The sequence below is a fragment of the Giraffa tippelskirchi genome, chromosome 13, assembly GCF_054371585.1.
Source record: "Giraffa tippelskirchi isolate mGirTip1 chromosome 13, T2T-mGirTip1v1.2.pri, whole genome shotgun sequence".
NCBI classification, from domain to species: Eukaryota; Metazoa; Chordata; class Mammalia; order Artiodactyla; family Giraffidae; genus Giraffa; species Giraffa tippelskirchi.
In genome coordinates, this window is record NC_137287.1 from 60,910,196 (window position 1) to 60,932,694 (window position 22,499).

The 22,499-nt window shown below is 45.4% G+C and overlaps 1 protein-coding gene across 7 annotated transcripts in view; it reads left to right on the forward strand.

Moving 5' to 3' along the window:
- The window catches only part of CAMK1D (calcium/calmodulin dependent protein kinase ID), a 496,165-nt gene that overhangs the window by 188,553 nt on the left and 285,113 nt on the right, over positions 1–22,499 (forward strand). Inside the window, exon 3 of one of the 7 annotated variants that reach the window (XM_081554100.1) lies at positions 10,457–10,556. The exons of the other annotated variants lie outside the window; for them this stretch is intronic. Within the exon in view, the coding sequence (XP_081410226.1) occupies positions 10,457–10,556 (100 nt within the window). The remainder of the gene's footprint in view (positions 1–10,456; positions 10,557–22,499) is intronic. 7 annotated transcript variants of the gene reach the window in all.

Sequence of the window (22,499 nt, forward strand, 5' to 3'; positions counted from 1 at the left end):
GAATTCCTGTTTTAAAAAAATTATTTTTAATTGGAGGATAACTACTTCACAATATTGTGTTGGTTTCTGCCATACATCAGCATGAATCAGTCATAGGTATATGTATGTCCAGAGGGGAATTCCTTTTTTAAAAAATAGAAAAGTACCCTTTTATTGAGACTTAAGCATATTTATAGTATTACAGTTTTTAGATCATATAATCTGTGATATATAATTCTGATGGCCTTTGAACTAGGACATTGGCTTTTTCCTGTCTGACTTTTAATTGAAATAGCAGCTCTTCCCGGGTCTCGAGTCTGCTGGCCTTCAGGCTGGAACTGTACCATCCGTTCTTCTGGGTCTCCGCTTGCTGATTCACCCTGCAGATCTTACAACTTGTCTGCCTCTGTAATTGTGCACCAATTCCTTATAATAAGTCTATTGATTCTGTTTCTCTGGTTCTCTTGCTTCTGTTCCTCTGTAGAACGCTGACTAATATATGACCAACTGCCAAGTACAGTCATACATTGTGGCCCATCCCAGATGTCCCCTTCTCTGTTTCAGGATTTCCTAGGAAGGCAGTGAGTGAGCAGAGCAGTAGAGGCTGGGGTCTCGTGGTTTAATCTTTGAGTAACAACCACAGTGGGTCAGAGACTTAACAGACACGGGGGCTTTGCTTTCAGAAAATTCAGTGCCTAAAAATTTAAACTGGTGTAACAGGAGAAATGAGGAGCTAGTTTTTCAGTTGAAAATAGGATTGTTCACAAGGTCTTTTTAATGAATAAGCTCCCTCTTTTATATGGAAAATTTTGATTTACAAGTGGATTAACTCCAGTGGACTCCCCATGCCTCTGCTGCCAGCTTCTCCTGGGTAGCCTTAAGCAAACTTATCGATCAACTCATGAGGTTAATAATATGATGGGTGACTTCACAGACTGTTCTTGAAAAACTGACATGGCCCTGGGAGTTGCCTCGTGGCAGAGAGAGCATTGGTTGATTTGTACCCTTTTTATTTGGGTTTCATTTTATTGGATTGAACCTCAGTCAATATTTGAGTCCTTTTCTCATTGTTCAAGGGCTGCAGTAAGCCTCAGCCCAGCACTGTGATGACGCGTATCCCAAAAGGAAGGTGCTGGGAAACTGGAGTCATTTCTGATGGATCCTACCAGGGATTCTGGGCTTCCCATGTGGTGCCAGTGGTAAAGAACCCGCCTGCCAATGCAGGAGACATAGGGGATGCCTGGGATGGGAAGATCCCCTGGAGGAAGGCATGGCAACCCACTCCAGTATTCTTGCCTGGAGAATCCCATGGACAGAAGAACCTGGCAGTAGAGAGGGTCACAAAGAGTTGGACATTACTGAAGTGACTTAGCATGCACTCATGCACCAGGGGTTCCTCTTAACAGAAAGTGGTATCATTCTCAACAGAGCTCTCAAAGTCAAGGGGACAGAGATTTTTCTCTTTGTTCTAATAGCAGAACAGACCCTTAGCAAGAGTCAGCAAATGTCAGTATTATCTCAAATGGAAGTGTAAAAATATCTATTCATAGATGCTTATTCAATAATAAGCAATGCTTGTGGGCTCCTGGCCCCTACATTTCTTGTATTAACCTGGACAGTTCAGGGCCTCTGTTGATGAGCATAGCCTGGGAGACACTCCCTCCAAGGGGCCCGGGAAACCTTTCTGGAGCTCCCCACCCTTCCCAGATATTACCCATGCTCTTTCCCACCACATCATTCAGCCTAAGCTGAAGTGACTGATAATGACTTAGCAGGATGCTTCGGAGAGTTGCAAGTCCAAGGTCAAGTTTCCAGTGTTAATTATTTAAAGGGTGCAGATTTTTGTTTTCTGAGGATGGAGGCCTCCCAAGCTCCCCCTATCATCACAGTGGTGGATGCCCAGATCCTTTATGTGATGGTGATTCTTCATATGCTCTGGATGAGGATGCTATGAGAAAACAACCCTGGAGTCTCCTGTGAAGCCAATGAAGAGTTGACTCGACTTATCTAATCACAGCTGTCGACAGTGATCACAAGATTCTTGTTAACACAAGAATGTAGGGGCCAGGAGCCCACAAGCGTTGCATGTTATTGAATAAGCATCTATGAATGGATATTTTTACACTTTCCATTTGAGATAATACTGACACTTGCTGACTCTTGCTAAGGGTCTATTCTGCTATTAGAACAAAGAGAAAAATCTCTGTCCCCATGACTTGGAGAGCTCTTTTGAGAATGATACCACTTTAGGATAAGGGGAATCCCTGGTGCATGAGTGCATGCTAAGTCACTTCAGCAGTGTCTGACTCTTTGTGACCCTATGGACTATAGCCTGCCAGGTTCTTCTGTCTATGGAATTCTCCAGGCAAGAAGACTCTATACTATACTGGTGTTGGAGTGGCTTTTTTAACAGAAACTGCCCACATGATGTGAACTAATGGAGTGATGTCCCAGGCTTCCCTTTCCTGGCAGTTCCTGCAGCGTGTACCTGCACGTGCTCTTTATCAGCCCCCCACTTCATCTCCATCACCGATTGCCTGAGCGTTTATCTCGAGCTCTCACATTCATTGGCCTCAAGTTGACCATCTGCATCTTGGGCAGCTCTTTGCAGGTGGAGGCCAACTCTGCAGAGGGCCATGTGCTGCCAGGCGCTCCGACACCTTGGGGGCTGCGTTCCTGTCTTCAGCACAAGGGAATCACGCTGGTAAACATGATGTCCCCTGCTCTAGATAGCATGGGACAGCTGTGAATGGGGCAGGTGTGAAAAGTGTGGGTGACACCTGGCCAGGGCATAGGAAGGAGCTGGCTGGCACCACCTTGGGGAGTTTCCAAGGTTTCCTGGGTACAATCTCCTGGGGCCCCTGCCTAGGAGCAGTGTTCCCTGTGTGTTGGAGCCCTCGCCTCTACTGTGAAGCTTTAATTGGGCTTGGGAAACCACTCAAGGGTTGTCCCCCCCTTGCCTGGTGAGAGGAGGCAAAGGACTCGAAAGACATTGTTTTGAAATTAATTAGAGTGTGATAAGTGCTGTGAAACAGCAATACAGCCCTTGGAGCTGTCATCAGAGCCAGCTGCTGGCAGGGCATTCTGACACCCTGACTTGCTAGATTCTTCTGCCACCATGGCTGTGAGGTTCCAGTGGTGTGGAAGGGGCCTTTGGGGACCTGCCTCAGCTTATTCAGAAGCCAGGGAAGTGATGGAGGGGAAAGGGAACTTTAAAACAGAAGGAGGCAAGGGGATGAGTGTTGAAGAAAAACAGAATGCCAGCCTCACTATACCTCCGTTGTTTTCCGGGGTGGATTTTATGGCCCCACTCGTGCCTGTTTCTGGCTGAGTGCACACTCCTAGCATCCATAGCACTGCTTCTGTGCTTCCCACATGGCCAGTCTCGCAGGTGCCATGTGGTTTTATTAATAGATGAAGCCCTTGAACACTTGCTTATATATTCTTGTCAATAACTTAGCAGGTCACTGTGGCATGTTCACTGATCCACATAACCACAGTCAATATAAACAACCTTTTTGCCCTCTCCAGTCTGTTCTCTGGCCTGTCATGAAAAAGGTCTTGCTGGGGTTGCCTAGAAGCAAGTGGCAGTGGGGCCAGCGGCAGTGATTTCTGTGAAGGTTGAGGAGCCCAGGCTGACGTCTGGAGGTGAGCAATGCCAGTGGGCTACAGAGTGGCCTTGGGGAAGATGTGGCCAGCACCCACAACCCACCTGCCTTACGAAGCATTAGGGGAGGAAGGAACCTTCCAAGATCCTCCCGTACTAGTTCTTAACCTTTTCACATTGCTTAAAATATCTGATGCCAATTGTGCATCTTCTCACAAGAAAAAGGCACTTATGCACACACACACACACCTGGAGTTTTGCAGACCATTTCAGGAGTTCACCGACTGCCTGAAATGTTTATAGACCATAGATAAGAGACAGCTGAGCCTGGGTACTCTGGCTCTCCCCCTTTCCTTTACTCACTGGTGAAAAGACTATGGTTTCCTCATTTCTAGCCGCTTGCTTAGTTCGTGTTTATGTATGGTGGATATTAACCCCTTATTGGTTATATCATTTGCTAGTATCTTCTCCCATTCAATTGTTGTTTAGTCGCTAAGTTGTGTCCAACTCTTTTGTGACTCCATGGGCTGTAGCCCCCCAGGCTCCTCTGTCCATGGAGTTTCCTAGGCAAGGACGCTGGAGTGGGTTGCTATTTCCTTCTCCAGGGATTTTCCTGACCTAGGGATAGGTTGTCTTTTTGTTTTGTCGATGATTTCTTTTGCTGTGCAAAAGAGCTTAATTAGGTCCCATTTGCTTTTTTTTGCTTTTGTTTCCTTTGCTTGAGGAGAGGGATCCAAAAAAATACTGCTGATATTTATGTCAAAGAGTGTTCTGCCTGTGTTTTCCTCCAGGAGTTCTATAGTATCCAGTCTTACATTTAAGTCTTTAATCCATTTTGAGTTTATTTTTGCATATGGTGTTGGAGAGTTTTCTAATTTCATTCTTTTCAATGTAGCTGTCCCAATTTCCCTAGGACCATTTATTGAAGAGACTGTCTTTTCCCCATTGTATCTTCTTGCCTCCTTGATCATAGATTGATTGACCATAAGTGCATGGGTGTATTTCTGAACTCTGTTCTTTTCCATTGATCAATGTGTCTTTTTTGTGTGCCAGTACCATACTGTCTTGTGGCCTAGTTGGGAAAGAATCTGCCTGTAATGCAGGAGATCCAGGCTTGATCCCTGGGTTGAGAAGATTCCCCTGGAGAAGGAAATGGCAACCCACTGTAGTATTCTTGCCTGGGAAATCCCATGGACAGAGGAGCCCGGTGGGCTACAGTTCATGGGGTCACAAGAGTCTGATGCAACCTAGTGACTAAACCAATATACTGTCTTGATTACTATAGCTTTGAAGTGTAGTCTGAAGTCAGGGAGCATTGCATCTTTGTTTTTAAGCATCTGACTGCTCAGACTCAATCCCAGTTGTCTTGTGAGCAGTGTGAAGGAGCCTTCCATTGGAAATACTCTTTTGGAAATGGTATCAATTACATTTCTTGGTAGTGGTGAAATCATATTCTCAGAGAATGAATGCAGAAGGAAATTAAAGACACCAACTCCAGCATAAATAGATGAGGAATTCATAAGTACACTCAATATCTCACGGAGAAAAGATGATGTCTTTTAGCCTAGAAGAGTGCCTGCGATATCAGTCTGTTTGCGTATCTGTTTTAAGTTATTCCTTTTATGTGGGTTGGGATCAAATAGGTTGAAGATTAGCCTCCACAGTGAGCATATACTCGTTTTCTGGTAGAAGCCAGCCCCTCCCTCACCTGAGCTTTAGAAGGACAAATGGTAAATAATTTTCATTACTCTAGGAGATAGGTTAAAAAATATCCTGCTGCGATTTATGTCTAAGCATGTTCTGCCTGTTTTCCTCTTAAGAGTTTTATAGTGTCTGACGTTACATTCAGGTATAAAATAGATAAGTAATGAGAACTTATTGTATAACTCAGGGAACCCTAGTTGGTGTTCTGTAGTGACCTAATTGGGAAGGAAATCCAAAAAAGGAGGAATATATGTATGCGTATAGCTGATTCACTTTGCTGTACAGCAGAAACTAACACAACATTGTAAAGCAACTATTACTCCCATAAAAATTAATTAAAAAAAGAAAACTTGGTCATGGAGCAAGAGAGAAATAAAATAAAATGCAGGAATTACAATATGAGGATGGGGAGGGAAAATACAGTATGAGAGCCATTGAAGGAATGTTATAGGAGATTTATCTTTGAACTTGAGGCCTGGGTTAATGTAATGAAGATCTCTTCAGCACAGTGCTTGTGGAGGCGGAAATACCATTCCTGCCAGGGGGCTCCAAGGGGAGTTATGATTGCTCAGCAAGGTGGGGTGTATCAGGACTGGCAGGTGTCATGTTAGTACCGACAAGAAAAATCTCAGCCATTTATAGTACAGTACATCTGATGAAGGTAAGTACTAGAAGCTTAAGTTCAGTTATAGAACCAGATTATCTAGGGTGGATTATCACTGGGAAGGGTTGAATCCCAGGCTGGCTTCACTCTGAATATTTTTGGCATGCAGCTTATTTTTGAGCTGGTTTTCCTCCCCAGCTGCTGTGTGCTAGAGAAATGCATGCTAATTTTTAACACTAGTTTTATACACACACACGTTATATTGGAAGGTATACATAGGAAGGCAGACCTGCTTCCTTGTCCCTCTCCCCCACCTATATCCTGCCAGCCAAGTGTGTCACCAAGCCTGATATTGTTGCTTTTGCTTTTATATTCACTGTGGCCTCAGGTTATCTTGTCCTTTTTCACCTTCATTGGTTGATTGATTCAGATCTGACTATCTCATTGTTTCAAGTTTGATATCTAGTAAAAAAAAAAAAACAAAACTGATTCTAAACACATGCTAGAAATCAGTGGGGTAAGAGTTACTTTGAGATGGAATTTTTTTCAGGTGAAAATCTCATTTAGGATTAAAGACACCACTGTCAAACTCTGACAATTAAAAAAAAAAAATGTTGGGAATTCCCTGGCAGTCCAGTGGTTAGGACTTGGCAATTTCAGGACTGGAGGGCCTGGTCTCAGTCCCTGGCTCAGGAACTAAGATCCTGCAAGCCATGTAGCATGTCCAAAAAAAAAAAAAAAAAAACTGCTGTGAATTTATGGGCTCAAAACTTAGATTATGGTTCCTTTCAAAGCAAGCACTTTTCCCCCCACCCTTGTGAATTTCTCACAACAAAATTTGCTGCCCTAGTGAAAACCCATGCTTTCTATGAGAAAGGAAAAACTTTTTTACTACCTAAAACATGCCCAGATGTAGGCAAATAACTGTTTATTCTAACTGTCACAAGTACACATGACTTTATGATAATGCAGGACACAATGATGACATCAATTTTGTGACTGTTTAGAATGAACTGAATGTTATCAAGGGATATTTACAATTAGTTCAAACAATGATACACCTTTTCCATGTATCCAAGGCTTTAATGGGTTGGTTCTTTCCAGTTTAAAAAAATTTGCCTTAATTTTTAAAATCAGAGACTTTTTTTCCAGTTAAGGGAGCAAAATATTTAGCTCTCCAAGACATGCAGGATGCCAGAATGGTTCATTTGAATGTATTACTCACTTAAGGTTTTATGTCCTTTGGAAAGTTAAGGAATAAATATTTAGGCAGTTTTGAAAGGGTGGAAATACTCCAGTATGTTACACTAGCGGAACACAGAAAGAATGTACGAGACGATTTATTGTTGTCTGTCAAGGATTTAATAATGTGAACCCGAGATCTGAGTTCCAGGACCAAAGCCTGAGGCAGACTGAAGGAACTGTTAAGAGTGAGTACCTGGGACCAGCCTAGATTGGGGTTATCCAGGTAGGCTGATTTAAGCCCCTAGGCTGATCTTGGGACTCCCAAGAAAACACCGAGGTCATTGTTGCTATGGAACACGATACTTCTTTACATTAGAACTATTTGAGATGTGTTCGCTTCTTTTCGATTAAGAAGTTGCAGAGAAAAGCAGTAATGATTCTGCCTTACTTTGGATGTAGAATCTTTTCCTTCCATAGGATGTCATCTAAGTTAAGAATTTCTTTCAATTTTCACAATAGCATTTAGGTAGCAGATATTCACACCCAATTTTAGCAGTGAATAAATTGTCATTGATTTAAAAAACCTTGCTTTGGGTCATACTTGAAATCTATATTCTTGGCTTCTACTAGTTCCATATATTTTTGCATCCATATCTAGCATGGTGCTTTATCATCATTTATATTATTGGCTGATTAATGGCCTAGATGCAAGAAAGATGGAAGGGAGATCAGGTAAATAAAAACTTCCCCAGCCATTCTTCCATAGGTTATCTTTTAAAAATCAATCTCAGTACTTAGAGCTGAAGGACGGGGTCATCTGGGGAGACCAGCAGCTTTGGCTAAGATGTGGATGGATGATTCTGGGTCTTGTTTCACGGCCAGGAGCCTGCACCTCTATTCTCATTCTGATAAGAACCCAGCTGCTTTATCTGTGCTGCCCACAGTCCATATCTGCATGCATATTTCATGATTCTCTTACCTTCCAGTGACTCCTGAAAAATTAAATGAAAAATGAAAGAGAAACACGTCAGGGGCAAGAGCAGAAATAAACGCTTTCCTGTCACTGGCCCCGAGGCATCAGGATGGATTTCCCTACATCGGAGTCTCTCCCTGGGAGACTCCGTCTGGCGGGTGGCACACATGGGGTCCAGTGCTAGGAGTTGGCTGAAACAGAACCAAGAAGGGCTATTTTTCTACTCTTTTCAGAAGACAGGCTTGGAAAATGTGGAAATGGTCCCTTAGAGCAGCCTGGGGAAAACAGCGTTACAGCAGATTCTCTCCCCTTTAGGGGTTAGGCTTTGAGGAAGCTCTTCCACGGGGCTCTGATGAGTGTTAGCAGCATCACTGCACAACAGGGTGCCTCTGCCAGGGCTTCTATACAGTTCTGGGACCCTTCCTGGGTGCGCCAGGACAGACTGACATTGCCCATGGTCTATTGAGGAAAAGCAATCACAGAAAGAAGGACCCTCCATGGGTCATTTAGTAAGACTGTGGCCAATCTAGAGTGCCCAAAGAAGATGTAGTTTTGGCTGCCTGGACGGTGGAGGGGGGCAGAGGGGGTGAGGAGAAGAAAGCCATGTAACTCCTTCCTTTCTCTCCTGCAGGAGAATCATTCACTATGTGCACCTATCCAGGTGTGCCTACCTACCTTTAGCCCTCGCTGAGGATGGAGGCAGGTGAGACCTAGCGTCTCCCATCAGTGGTGTGTCTCCTCTGGTGGGGACGGGCAGCCAGCCTGGGAGTCTTTCTCCTCTGGAACTGGAGGAGCCCCTGCTGTCGCTGCCCTTGCTGTGACCTGCCTTTCTAGTGACTGAGGATGTATTTGATGTACAAGCAGACCTTGTTTTATCACACTTTGCTTTATTTCACTTTGTTGTTATTGTTCAATTGCTAAGTCATGTCCAACTCCACGGACTGCAGCATGCCAGGCTTCCTTGTCTTTTACTATCTCCTGGAGCTTTCTCAAACTCATGTCCGTTGAGTCGGTGATGCCATCCAAACATCTCATCCTCTGTCGTCCCCTTCTTCTGCCTTCAATCTTTCCCAGTATTAGGGTCTTTTCCAGTGACTCAGCTCTTCGCAGGAGGTGGTCAAAGTATTGGAGCTTCAGCTTCAGCATCCGGCCTTCCAATGAGTATTCAGGGTTGATTTCCTTTAGGATTGACTGATTTGATCTCCTTGCTGTCCAAGGGACTCTCAAGAGCCTTCTCCAGCATCACAGTTTGAAAACATCAATTCTTCAGCACTCAACCTTGTTTGTGGCCCAACTTTCACATCTTTACATGACTACTGGAAAAAACCATAGTCAAGGGACTATACAGACTTTTGTTGGCAGAGTGATGTCTCTGATTTTTAATATGCTGTCTAGGTGTGTCAGCTTTTCTTCCAAGGAGCAAGGGTCTTTTAATTTCATGGCTTCAGTCACCATCCACAGTGAGCCCTAGAAAATAAAATCTGCCACTGTTTGCATTTTTTTCCCCATCTATTTGCCATGTATGAAGGGATGGGATTGGATGCCACGATCTTCATTTTTTACATGTCCTAGGTATTGTTTGTTTGTTTTTTTTTTCCAAACTGAAGGTTTGTGGCAACACTGCTGGGAGCAAGTCTATTGGTGCCATTTTTCTAACAGCATATGCTCACTTCATGTCTCTGTGGCACGTTGTGGCAATTCTCACAATATTTCAAACCTTTTTGTGATTAGTATGTTTGTGATGGTGATCTGTGATCAGTGATCTTTGATGTCACTATTGCAAAAAGATTATGACTCCTTGAAGACTCAGCTGATGGTTAGCATTTTTAGCAATGAAGTATTTTAAAATTAAAGTATATACATATTTTAAAGATATAATGCTATTGCACACTTAATAGACTACAGTATAGTGTGAACATAACTTTTATATGCACTGGGAAGTCAAAAAATTTTAGTGACTTGCTTTATATCGGGGTCCTGAACTGAACCTGAACTATATCTCTAATGAGCCTGTTTGGCAGAAAAGACCAGTCACCTCATGACTGTGGACATGTGTAGAGAATGGTCTGTCAGAAGTGGCTTGGGGCATTCTACCAGTCGGTCATCTAGTTAGGCTTTCTTGGTGAAGACACCAAGGTGTGGATCCTTGGTGAATTCTTCTCAATGAAGTTAAGAGCTATACTCTTAACTATACAGTATAATTAAGAGTATACAGTGCAGCTGTACTCTGTACCTCACAGTTTTGGGAGATGAAAAATATTACTGTTGAATTCTCTTGTTAGCATGAAGAGGAGGAAATTGTACTGTTATTAAATGCCCGCTCTGTGAACACTTTCGTGTAAATTGCCTCAGTGAAGCCTCTCAGTAACTTTCTGTGGTTGTCGTTTAATTTCTCCCTTTACAGATAATGAAACTGAGGGTCCCAGAGATCCCTCGCCAGAGATGTCTGGGCTCAGAATTGACATCTTGATCATCCACATCTGTGCCCACCTGACCCCCAGACTGTATGTATCCTTCTGTCCATTGTACACGGTTTCTCAGCTCAAAGCCATTCTGCTTACCCAGCAATGAAGGAAAACGCAAGGGAAGTGGAAACCTGGGAGTCCCAGCCTAATGGGTATAGCAGTTCCCTTGAAGTTTGGTTCATAGTTTTCTCTGTGAACAATGGCCTGGGTTCTGCCCTTATTCATTCTTCAGGTTTTTTTTTTTATTGTGCCTGTTATATTCAAAGCACTACCTACTGGCTAAAATTCACTAAGGAGTGGAGTGATTCAGGAAATCTGATTCTTGTGTGTTACATAGTAAGGAACACGGGAGATTTTACATGTGCCCAAGCCTGGGTTTATCTGGGGACACAGGTTGCCCTGTGCTAATTGCTGTTCTGTACCATTCTCCTGCTGTGTGCCTAGTCATGTCTTCATTCCAGCAGGTACCGCCATGGTATCTGTTGTATGCACAGCCATGCACAAGTTGCTGGGAGGAAATAAGAAGGGAAATAACATGGACCCTGTTCTCCAGGAGCTAATGGTTTCATTAAAGAGATAGTATAGGAACTTCCCTGGTAGTCCAGTAGTTTAGACTTCTGTGCTTCCAATGCAGGGGTCGTGTGTTTGATCCCTGGTCAGGGAACTGAGGTCCCATATGCTGAGGGGCAGGACCAAAAAACAAGAGATTGTATATACTAGTGATTCTCAGTTGGGGTGATTGTGCCCCAGGAGACCTTGGGGGAGGGTGTGTGTGTGCTGCTACCGTCTAGTGAGTAGACACCAGGGTTGCTGCTAAACCACACACAGGACGGCCCCCAGGACAAAGAGTGATCCAACCAACATCAGCCATGCTGACACTGAGAAACCCTGGGGTGTACTGAGGGGCAGCGTGTGATGATGCTGAGGACCAGCCCAGGGTCGGGGAGGGACCTACTGAGCACAAGTCACAGGGGAGAGATCAGGGCAGGCTGGACTGACTGGGAACTTCAATCACAGTAGGATTCAGCCCCTGGAGAGGGAGGGGGAGGGAGGTATATTGGCGTGTGTGCGCACTCATGTGTACATGTTTGTATGTGTGTATGTGTGGGTGGTGTGGTGTGTGTATGCATGCATGAGTATATGTACGTATATGTGTGGTTATGTGTGTACATATATGCACATTTTGTGTATGTGTTTATCTATATATGCATGTGTGTGTACATGTGCATGTATATGTATATGTTTGCAAATGTGTGTACATGTGTATGTGTGAATGTGTGTCTGCGTGCGCACGCTGCTGGGCTTTTGGGAAGAGCACTTGCTTCTCCCTTTGCCTGTGAAGCCAGGTGGCCATATATAATGTATTTAAATACATTCAATGAGATGTGTGAACCAAAAACAACTCCTGGGATCCAGGCTCCAGCCTGGCGGCAGGTCCCTCTGGGTGGTGTGTGTCACAGCCGTCTGGCTGCCGGGGCTGCTTTTAATAAGTGATGGGAGGACATCTCCCTGGCAGAAGGGAGAGAAGAGGTGATGGCAGGAGCAGGCTGGTGGGGAGCAGGGGCAACGCTTGGAAGCAGAGATCTTACCACGAGACAGAACATTCACATCAGGCCTCCCCTCACAGCGCTGGACTGAATCTACACTTATAAATAAATGCATCTGATGGGGGATTAACTGACAGGAATGACTTATTCAGATATTTTTGTGTTTCCTAACCGAACAGTCTTTGCTCTGTTTTGGGGCCCGTCCTTCTGAGCTAAGTCTGCGGCTCCTGCAGGATGGTCTGGAGGATGGAAGATCATACTAGAGGTTTCTCTCGGAGTCTTGCTTTGCAGTGATGTGAAAGGTGCAGAGTTTAAAAGTCCAGGTTCCTAAGCAGGCAAAACCCTGGCCTCAGGACAGTCAGTATTTCTCAAGAAGACTTGCACTTCCTGTCTGAGAGCACCTGGCTGGCTTTGATTACAAAGTACCCCGTTGGTGTCCTGCTTTCCTGCGTTCGCTGGAGCATGGTACTCGGATCAGGAGCCCATTAACCAGATCTGGTGAGGCCAGGTTTGTGAGCCTGTGGGAACGTGTCCTATCAGAGACCCTCCACTGTCTTCTTCTGCCCCCTCCCAGGAGGTGGCTGCTCTCCCAGGTTGCCCCCACTCTGCATCCATGTCCTCTCTTACCCTCTCCCGAGGTGTGGCCTGCATCTCTCAGCGGAAGGCAGGGCTGAAGCCTCACTAGTTGGGGAACGTCAGTAGTTGATGGCAACAGAGTAACGCGCTGAGCCTGGACTCTCACTTCTTCCTGCTTCCGACAGATCAGTCATGAACCATCGTCTCCTTGTTTCTTAGTCTTTGTGTTCTTTGTTCTTGGTTGTTTTTTTTTTCTGGCTTGCTCTTTATTTTTGAGGTGTTCTTTGATCATTGTTACCCCATCCTACCTTGACTGGTGTGAAAGCAGTGAGAGAGTGTGAAGTGTTAGTGGAGGGAGTGTGGGCTTGATGGCAGGACCTGCCTGGCCTCCCTCTGGACACGAGGGTGGGAGACCTCCAAGAGCCTTCAAGAACTGAACTGATTGCAGGTAAAGCACTTCTGGACCTCTTTTTTCTCAAGGTCCCAGAGGAATGAACATTCTTCCGCAAAATCCAGCATGGGATAGGAAGGCAGAGGTCATCGTAAGGCCGGCTCTGTAATTTCAAAGGCAATAAAACTGTGATGTAGAGATTTCTCAAAGGTGAAACCAAAGCTTCCACATGTTACGATATTAGGAAGATTGGTCTTTACTTTCTGGAGGGAACTTTCCCTCAGCCACAGGAACAGCTGAAGTTCCTTCACAAGCAGGGTCTGTCTTTTTTTCCATGCTTTTTCAGCTCGGTTGTGCAACCAAGAATAAATAATAATGAAAACAAATGGGGCAGCATCAGAGTCTGTTTCACGAGAATTTAATTATGCTTCTCTCGGCAAGATTGGGGCTCTTCTGTGCTTTGAGGCTTTATTGCTGTTTGTTCTTTATCAAGGCCAGCGCAAGCTCGGGCATGTACCACATACTAACCAGGGTAGAGCAGAGGAGGGCTGCTCTGATAGATGGTTTGGACAGCTGCCTTCCTCCTCGTCCTCCTCCCAACCTTTCCTGCCCCCATCACATCACAGGTATATGAGAATGTACCATTTCCCCCCAAATAAGGGGCACCCCATTCATCTTTTGTATGAGAGTTATAGACTAGAAGCAAGGGGGATCTGGGCGGATTCCAGGCTCTATACATGCCAAATGTGTGAGAGCTGGCCAGTCACTTAACTTCCCAAGCCTTTATTTTCTCATCTGTGCCATGGGTATATTATGCCTGTCTAGTCAGCTTCCTGGGACTTCCCCGGTGGTTTAGCTGTAAAGAATCTACCTGCTGTGCAGGAGACATGGTTTAGTCTGGCTCAGGAAGATCCCCCGGAGAAGGGCATGGAAACCCACTCTAGTATTCTTGCAGAGCTGGACATGACTGAAGTGACTGAGCATGCACACAGCCAGCTTCCTGGGTCTTTTGTGAGGATCAGAAAAGACTGTATGAGCCAGTGCTTGGGATGTTTAAGATTCTCTACACACTGTAAAGGAGTGAATGAAAGGACCCTGGCCTTCTCTTTCCTGCTCATCCAGCACTGGGTACTAGCGGGCACAGGCCCAAGGGTGGGGACCTTGCTGCTTCCGGTTACCTTGTGCCCTTAGCTCCTGTATTCCTGCAGGCTAAGTCACTTCAGTTGTGTGTGACTCTTTGTGACGCTATGGACCATAGCCTGCCAGGCTTCTCTGTCCATGAGATTCTCCAGGCAAGAACACTAGAGTGTGTTGTCATGCCCTCCTCCAGGGGATCTTCCTGACCAGGGATCGAACCTGCATCTCCCGCATTGGCAGTCGGGTTCTTTACCACCAGTGCCACCTGGTAAGCCCTCCTTAGCTCCCAGCACAGCTCAATAAATGTTTGTGGAATTAATGAAAGGAAGCAGGAGAAGTCTTAATATTCCCCATAGAAAGGGAGAACTGGGAACATTTTTCCAATGAACTGCACTAATTAATAGAGGAAACAATTTATTGGTTGTTTGATACAGTGCTGAGCACCTCATTAAAATTTTTAAGGATAGCAAACAAATTAAAATCAGGATCTCCCAGATCTATTGCTCACCCACATTCACTGCAGCATTATTCACGACAGCCACGATATGGAAACAATCCAAATGTCCATTGACAAATGAGTGGATAAAGAAAATGTGGTATACACCCACAGTGGAATATTCAGTTCAGTTCAGTTGCTCAGTCATGTCTGACTCTTTGCAACCCCATGGACTGCGACACGCCAGGCTTCCCTGTCCATCACCAAGGGAATGGCAAACCATTGCAGTGTTCTTGCCTTGAGAACCCCCTGAACAGTGGAATATTACTCAGCCTTAAAAAGGAAGGAAGTTCTACTATTTGCCACAACATGGATGAACCTAGAGGATATTATGTGAAGTAAAATATACCATTCGTGGAAGGATAAATACTGTGTGATTCCACTTATATATGAAAGTGAAAGTGTTAGTCACTCAGTCGTGTCCGACTCTGCAACCCCATGGGCCCGCCAGGCTCCTCTGTCCTTGGAATTCTCCAGACAAGAATACTGGAGTGGGTTTCCATTTATATAGAGAGAGGAATCTAAAATAGTCAAACTCATGGAAGTAGAGGGTAGAATGGTGGTGGCCGGCGGCTGGAGGGAGAGGGATGGGTAATTACTTTTCAATGGGTATGAAATTTCAGTTTTTTAAGATGAATAAGTTCTAGAGGTTGGTTATATAGCACTGCATCTGTAGTTAACAACACTGTATGATGCCCTTTAAAACATGTTAAGAGACTGGATTTCATGTTAAGTGTTCTTCCCACAACCAACCAAACAAAAACAAACCACAGAAGTACACAAGGAAAAAAACATGTCTTCCCACCATACCAACCTGACTCAGTCATGTGATCCTAAAGACATTGCTTGTGTTATTTGTGAAAAACAAAATGTTTCAAAAGAAACACAGTTTTTAAGGGTAGGTGAGGATGAATTTTTGAATGCATTGAAAGCCTTAGAGCTATTGTTTGAATATACTTTGCTGTCTGGAGTGAGACTGCAACTTGGGTTTTTCTGGCAGCTCCGTTTCCTCGTGATTCTTTGTTTCAGTGGGTGGTGGTGGTTTAGTGCTGAGTTGTGTCCGACTCTTGTGGCTCCATAGACTGTAGCCTGCAAGGCTCCTCTGTCCGTGGGATTCTCCAGGCAAGAATACTGGAGTGGGTTCCACTGGGTAGTGTGCACAGTCTATGTCCCTCAAGCTGATAGACACCGTGGAGAAAACCAAGAGGCTAAGAAAACCCTGGAAACCCTGATGCAGTGGACATAAGGTTTCCTGTGGCAGCTCAGATGATGTCTGCCTCCTGTCGTTGATGGCTTTGAGGATTCCGTCCTGAGAAATGAGGACTGCCCGGCCACAACAAGGTATTGTCTGTCTCTTTAATTTCTGTTCCTCAGTTGGGGGAAGGCTTAAGTTCACCAAGATGAAACATATTGTGAACAGGAGGGAATCTCAACTTCTGGTTTTCACCAAGAGAATGATTTGCTGCTGACACCAGAAAATCCTATTGTTCTTTTTCCAGGAATAATGGGGAGCTCGAGGAGATTGATTTAAGCCTCGCAGCTGCTCCAGTTTCTGTAGGCTGCTGGTCAAGGGGGCACCCAGAGGAAGCGCAGCTTTTGCAGATTGGCACAAGGCACTGTGTGTGGGCTCCTGGCTCCCTGAGAGTTCAGTTTCTAGAAATCCACCAACCAGGTCCCCCTCGACTCAGGCTGTTTCCTCTCAGCTGGCCCTTATTGCTCTTTCTGATTCTTTTATTTATTTCTATCGATTCCCTTGCTGCCTCTGCACATAACTCATTTATCTTTCCTGTCTCTAGTCGTGGCTCATTTTGATCTTTCCTTTGTGTTAACATAGGTGCTTCTGAAGATTGTGTTCTAGAATGAGCTGCCCCCTCTTCTCTGTATACAGTCTCCTGTGTTCCCTGGGTCTGTCTGATTTCCTGGGCAGCTTGCAAAATGCAGAACCCGGAGTCCTGTTCCAGCTTGTCTGATTCTGTGGGCCTTGATGGGGTCAAGACCTTTTAACTGGCATCCTGTGACATCCTGAGAAACAGCTCTGGGATGATGTTCTCATATTACAATCTCCATGTTGGCTGCTTGCCCTCATCAAGAAATCCTGACTTTCAACTCTGTGCTTTTTCCCTGTGTGTATCTCTTTGGTGCCTTAGACTAATCCTTCTAAAAGTAAAGATGTTTTTATTTGCAACAGCCAAAAGGTGGAAGCAACCCCGAAGTCCATGGACAGATGAATGGATAGACAAGATGCAATGTGTATCGGTACACTGGAATACTATTCAGCCTTTAAAAAGGAGGGGAATCCTGACACAGGCTACAGCATGAATGAACTGGGGGACATTATGCTGTGTGAAAGAAACCAGTCTCAATAGGACAAACGCTGCTTGATTCCACTTATATGAAGTCCCTAGAGTCATCAGATTTGTAGAGACAGAAGTAGGATGGTGTCAGCCAGGCTCTGAGGATGGGGGGCGGGGTAGGGAATGGACTCTTACTGTTCAGTGGGGTCAGAGTTTCTGTTTGGGAAAATAAAACAATTTCTGAAGATGGACAGAGGTGATGGTTGCACTTACCTCTGAAATGCACACTTAAAAATGGTTAAGATCGTAAATTTCGTGTTACATCAAGAAAACAAAAACAAAATATCTGTCTTTCTCCCACTCTCCCTAATGGTCCTTATCTTGATCCGTATTTAGTGGATACAACCTGGAGAAAGCTAGAAGGAACCTACTTAATGTAGTCTGTACATTTAAACCAAAATAATAAAACCAGGAATGTCCTTGGCCAATACACACAATGTCCTGTGTATTTATTAAAGGAAAATGAATTTGTAAGCAACATTAACAGTTCTGGAAAACCGCCTCCCCGCCCAAGACTGGGTTGGCAATTCTGGTGGAGTAGGAGATCATCTTTGAGAGGGGGTATGGGCATAGATGTTGTGACCATTCACATCTTATTAAATTTTCTGAGATGCCGGAAAGCATCTCAGAAGAGGAAGCAGCCTTTGCCAAACTGTAGGGTTGGCAAGAGCCTTCCTTGGGTTCCTTGCATGTCTTTCTGTGCAGCAGCTGCCAGCGAGAGGGGCCCCAGGCCAGCAGCTCCACCTGCCCTTGGTGAGTACACTGGTCACTACCCTATGCCTGGCACATACACAGCCGTTTCCTGATCTGGAATCCCCCTCTAGGAGGAAAAGCGATTAGAGACCAGTGTTTGACCAAACCAGTGTGGTTTTATTATGACACTGGTGAATGTGGAGCGTCACCTTCCTTTTACGTGTGAATTTGTGTGTTTTGACATGGGTGGGGTGAAGGCACACTTTTCTTCCAGAACTCTGAGGTTTGAGAATGTGACTTCTCAGTGGTCCTTGTCCCCAAACAGGTATTTGGTGGATCCCTGCTGCTGCCCTTAATACATCGGAGTTTGTCCTCCATTCACAGAGGACTTTGTCAGTCAGTGATTCAGAAGTAGGCACAGGGCACCAGGTGAATCACACACAGGCCTGGCTCTCTCTGCTGACTCCTTCCAGGCCTACTGGCTGGATGCATGTTTCCATTTAGGTACTGGGGTCACCAAAAAGAATATATTCTGTGTTGCTGTCTGCTTTCATTGTTGTCGGAGAGGAAATGCCCTTAGACTTCGAACAGAGATCGTGTTGTGGGTGTAGAAAAATCTGAATACAAACCGAGTCCTAGCCTTCAGCATCTGTGTGTCCTGCTGGCCTAAACTCAGAGCCACACTGCTCAGTCCATGATGGTTCGGGAAGCTTTTGAAGCCTTCTCCAAAGATGCCTTAAGATCTCCTTTAATTGTTTCCTATTATCCATCACAAAAGCGCTCCTGCGTCGAGACACACAGCTGAGAATTGAATGTATTTTCACTAAGGTGGCTGCACATGGGTGAAGTGGAATCAGACCATTTGCCGAGAGGAGGGTGGTCCTGGTTTCTGGGCCAGCTGCCAGCACAGCCTCGGGACCACCCAGTAATTCAGTCCTTCCCCCGAGTCACCGATGACATGTAATTTCATTCTGGCCATCGCTGAGTGAATCAGAGGAGGGCCTTCGGCAGACTGCAGAGGGGTGCAGATGTACAAGCTTAGCATTTTGCGGTTGCCTGTGCATGCATCCATTCTGCAGGAAGACAGTGGAAATGAATGCAGATGAATGCAGAAAGGCAGTGCCGACAAGCTTCGAGAAGCCTTAATTCAGCAGCGCTGTGTACACACTAGATTTCTCATTCCTTAAAGGCGGTCTCTGCTGTCTAATGAGAAATGGAGCCCGAGGTAGGGAAAGGATTAGGCTGTTAGGTTTTGCAAAAGACTGGATTCTGAAGCAGGGTGTTTTGACCTTCACTTTCATTCTCTCAGCAGTTATACTGTGTGCATGGCTTAAATGTGCAGTTGATGGCCTGCTTTGTTACAAAGAGGCTCGAGTTTTTCTTCATTAGTACCTGCCCCGTCGACCCACTTCAGTACGCTGTAGGTGGTAGAGAATCTAGGTTATAGAATCAGACATCTCCAATCCTCAGCCTTTATGGATTCTCACTCCACTGCTCTCGTCAACTAAGATGTTTATGACCTGGTAGCTAAAGGTCATACTTCAGCCACCTGATGCGAAGACCCAACTCATTGGAAAAGACCCTGATACTGGGAAAGATTGAAAGCAGGAGGAGAAGGGGGTGACAGAGGATGAGATGGTTGGATGGCATCACCAGCTCAATGGACATGAGTTTGAGCAAACTCTGGGAGATAGTGAAGGACAGGGAAGCCTGATGTGCTGCAGTCCATAGGGTCGCAAAGAATTGGACACGGCTTAGTGACCGAACAAAGAGGTTACTGGCTGATGGTTTCCACCAGTGGCTACAGATTATAATCTCCTGGGGAAATTTTGAAGAAATATGCACATACCCAGGCCCTATTCCAGTCCAGCTGAATCAGAATCTCTGGATGGTGCCCAGACATTGGTATTTGAAAAAATCAACCTTTTTGGTAATTCCACTGGGCGTCAGTACAAAGAATCCTGCGACCACACAGAAGGATGCTCGTACCTCGATGGGCATAGGGATTTGTTTCCACTACACAGAACCTAAGAATGGACCATCTCTGATTTCTCACCAAGACAGCAGCAGGAACAGCAGGTCTGAACCATGTGGGTAGAAGCCCCATGTATTCACAGGCTCAAAGTGTAGGTTTTGTTCTTCTGTGTCTTCATCTGAAATCAGGATAATGGTCCCTACCCCGTGTTCCTCACTGAGCTGCTGGAATGAATGACATGAAGTCACGCATGTATGTGAAAGCACAGGGGTAAAGAGAATGAAGCACATGCTTGAGGAAGCTGGCATATTTTGCTGTATTAAGATGCCCAGTGGATTATAACTGTCTAAACCCATGGCATGTGGCTGGAGGGTACGAATAGGTATCAGAATGTGTTGACTCATAATAAATATGTATAAAACCCTTTCCAGCAGAGGTACTCACGTGGGCTCCATCAAGGCTCCAGAAGGCCCTGCATTCAGCTGCCTCTGGATTCAGATCACCTTGACGTTTCCAAAAGCCCACTTTTTTTTTCCCCGCACCTGCTGGGAGATTCAAGGCTCTTTCCTGGAGCTGTAATTAAGTATAGAATGACTCATTTTAATAGATAGGGCTTCCTTTTGGCCTCTGGGATTTAGACTTCCTGGCTGCCACCATTGTGTTTTATTTGTTTCCAGTTGCTTTCTCCATGTCTTTGAGCCTGAAAGCAGGCATGAGAGCATCTGCGTGTTTTGTTAAACCCAGGAGAAAGGTTGTGCTCATAAAGCTCACTAAAACTCATAGGGGTGTTCGCTTATGTCCAAGGGAAAAAATGTGTCCTGATCCAGGTGATTTCAGTCTGTCCAAAGAGCACGAGGGGGAAAAACAAGCAAACTGCCGCAGGGCTGTTGTTGACAGTTCCCGTAATAGAAGGACCAACACTAACAGGCTTTGTTTAACTTTGCTTCAGTTACCATTGTCCCTGGGTATCCTCGGGGGGCTGGTTCCAGGACCCCACGGATATTGGATATTCACAGATGCTCAAGCCCTTCATATAAAACAGCGTCATGTTTGCGTATGACCTACACAATCTTCCCATCCACTTTAAATCACCTCTAGGGTACTCAGCAGACATTGTAAATGCTGTGTAAATAGGTGCTGGTGCACGGCAAATGCAAGTTCCTGGATCTGCCTGGAATTTTTTTCTCCTGAATATTTTCCATCTGTGGTTGTTTGAATCTGAGGATGCAGAGCCTTATGTTACAGAGGGCTGACTATGTTTTCTTCTCCTGAACAGAATCAAGAGCACAGATGTCAGAGAATTCAGCCAGGGTTGTCTTGTTGCCCCACTATGATTGGCAGAGGCTTGGCTTTCTTGCCCAACCCAGCCCCAGAAGAGGAGGTTCTGATGGGGCTCCTTGAAGGCAGTGTTCCCGGTCATGTGTTTCTGGCTGCAGCTGCCTGGACAGATGTTTTGCCGGTTTTTTTGACAGACCTCTCAATTTTCTGCCTGTCCAACGTCTTCTTCCTGGAAAGGAAAGTGTTAATTGCTACGTCATGTCTGACTCTTTGCAACCCCATAGACTGTAGCCCAGCAGGCTCCTCTGTCCATGCAATTCTCCAGGCAAGAATACTGGAATGGGTAGCCATTGCCTTCTCCAGGGGATCTTCCTGACCCAGGGATCAAACCCACATCTCCTGCGTTGCAGGTGGATTCTTGGCCTGCAGGATCTTAGTTCCCCAACCAGGGATTGAATTCGTGCCCTCGGCAGTGAAAGCGCAGACCCCTGACCACTGGACAGCCAGGGAATTCCCTCCTTAACCTTTGCTTAAAGCGAAAACTCAAAGTAGTGAAAGCCCAAGTGATGATGTGTTGTGTATCTGCACTGGTCTTCTGTGCTCAGATCAAGCATTTGTTTGTCTCATGGTCTGCTTGGTGGTGGTGGTGGGCCATGCTTGATCCTAAGAGCATCCTAAATGATGCCCTCTGCACCCAGGCCCTTGTCATTTGTGCTGTCTGGGAGAGACCTGACTTTCCCTGAGTTGTTGTGATGAAGTAATGACATAATGACTCTGAAAGTGCTTTGAAGCTGGAGAGCAGTGTGGAAACATTAAGGTCTCATGAATGCCAATACTAATAACAGTTGTCTCATCAGTCTGCTCTCATGAGGCAAGAGGGAGATGTCGCTGGTTGGCCGATTAGCGAGAGGGTCTCTCAGTGCCTGGGGCTTCCTAGTTGGCGGTGAAGAAGCCACCTGCCAGTGCAGGAGATGTAGGTTTGATCCCTGGGTCCGGACAATCCTCTGGAGAAGAGAATGGCTGCTCATTCCAGTATTCTTGCCTGGAGAATTCCATGGACAGAGGCACCTGGGGGGCTACAGTCCATAGGGTTGCAAAAAATTGGACATGTCTGGGCGACTGAGCATGCGCATACCCAGCACCCATTTCTACTGCTTGTATTTGGTGTTCTATCCATTATAATGCAGATTTCATAGCCGGTAGATTCTTAACTACTGGACCACCATGCACGTCCTCAAAGCCATTGCTTCTCTGGGTGTATTTCACTCGTGTGTGTCTTGTGGATAGTCTGAAACTTGTATTGATCCATATATAGATTTACACGGTCTCCTTCCCCAACCCTCCCCTCTCTAGGATTTTCCTCACTTTCACTCTCAGCAGTCTTTCTTCTCAGTTCTTGGGTCAGAAAGTTGGATGTGTCTTGGAGTTTTCCTCTCTCACCCAAGACATGCTATTGTGCAGCTCTGTACAGCGGGGGCTGCCCTCAGAGCAAAGTAGCGAGAGAAAAATAACCAGTATCCTCTTGCACTCGTAAG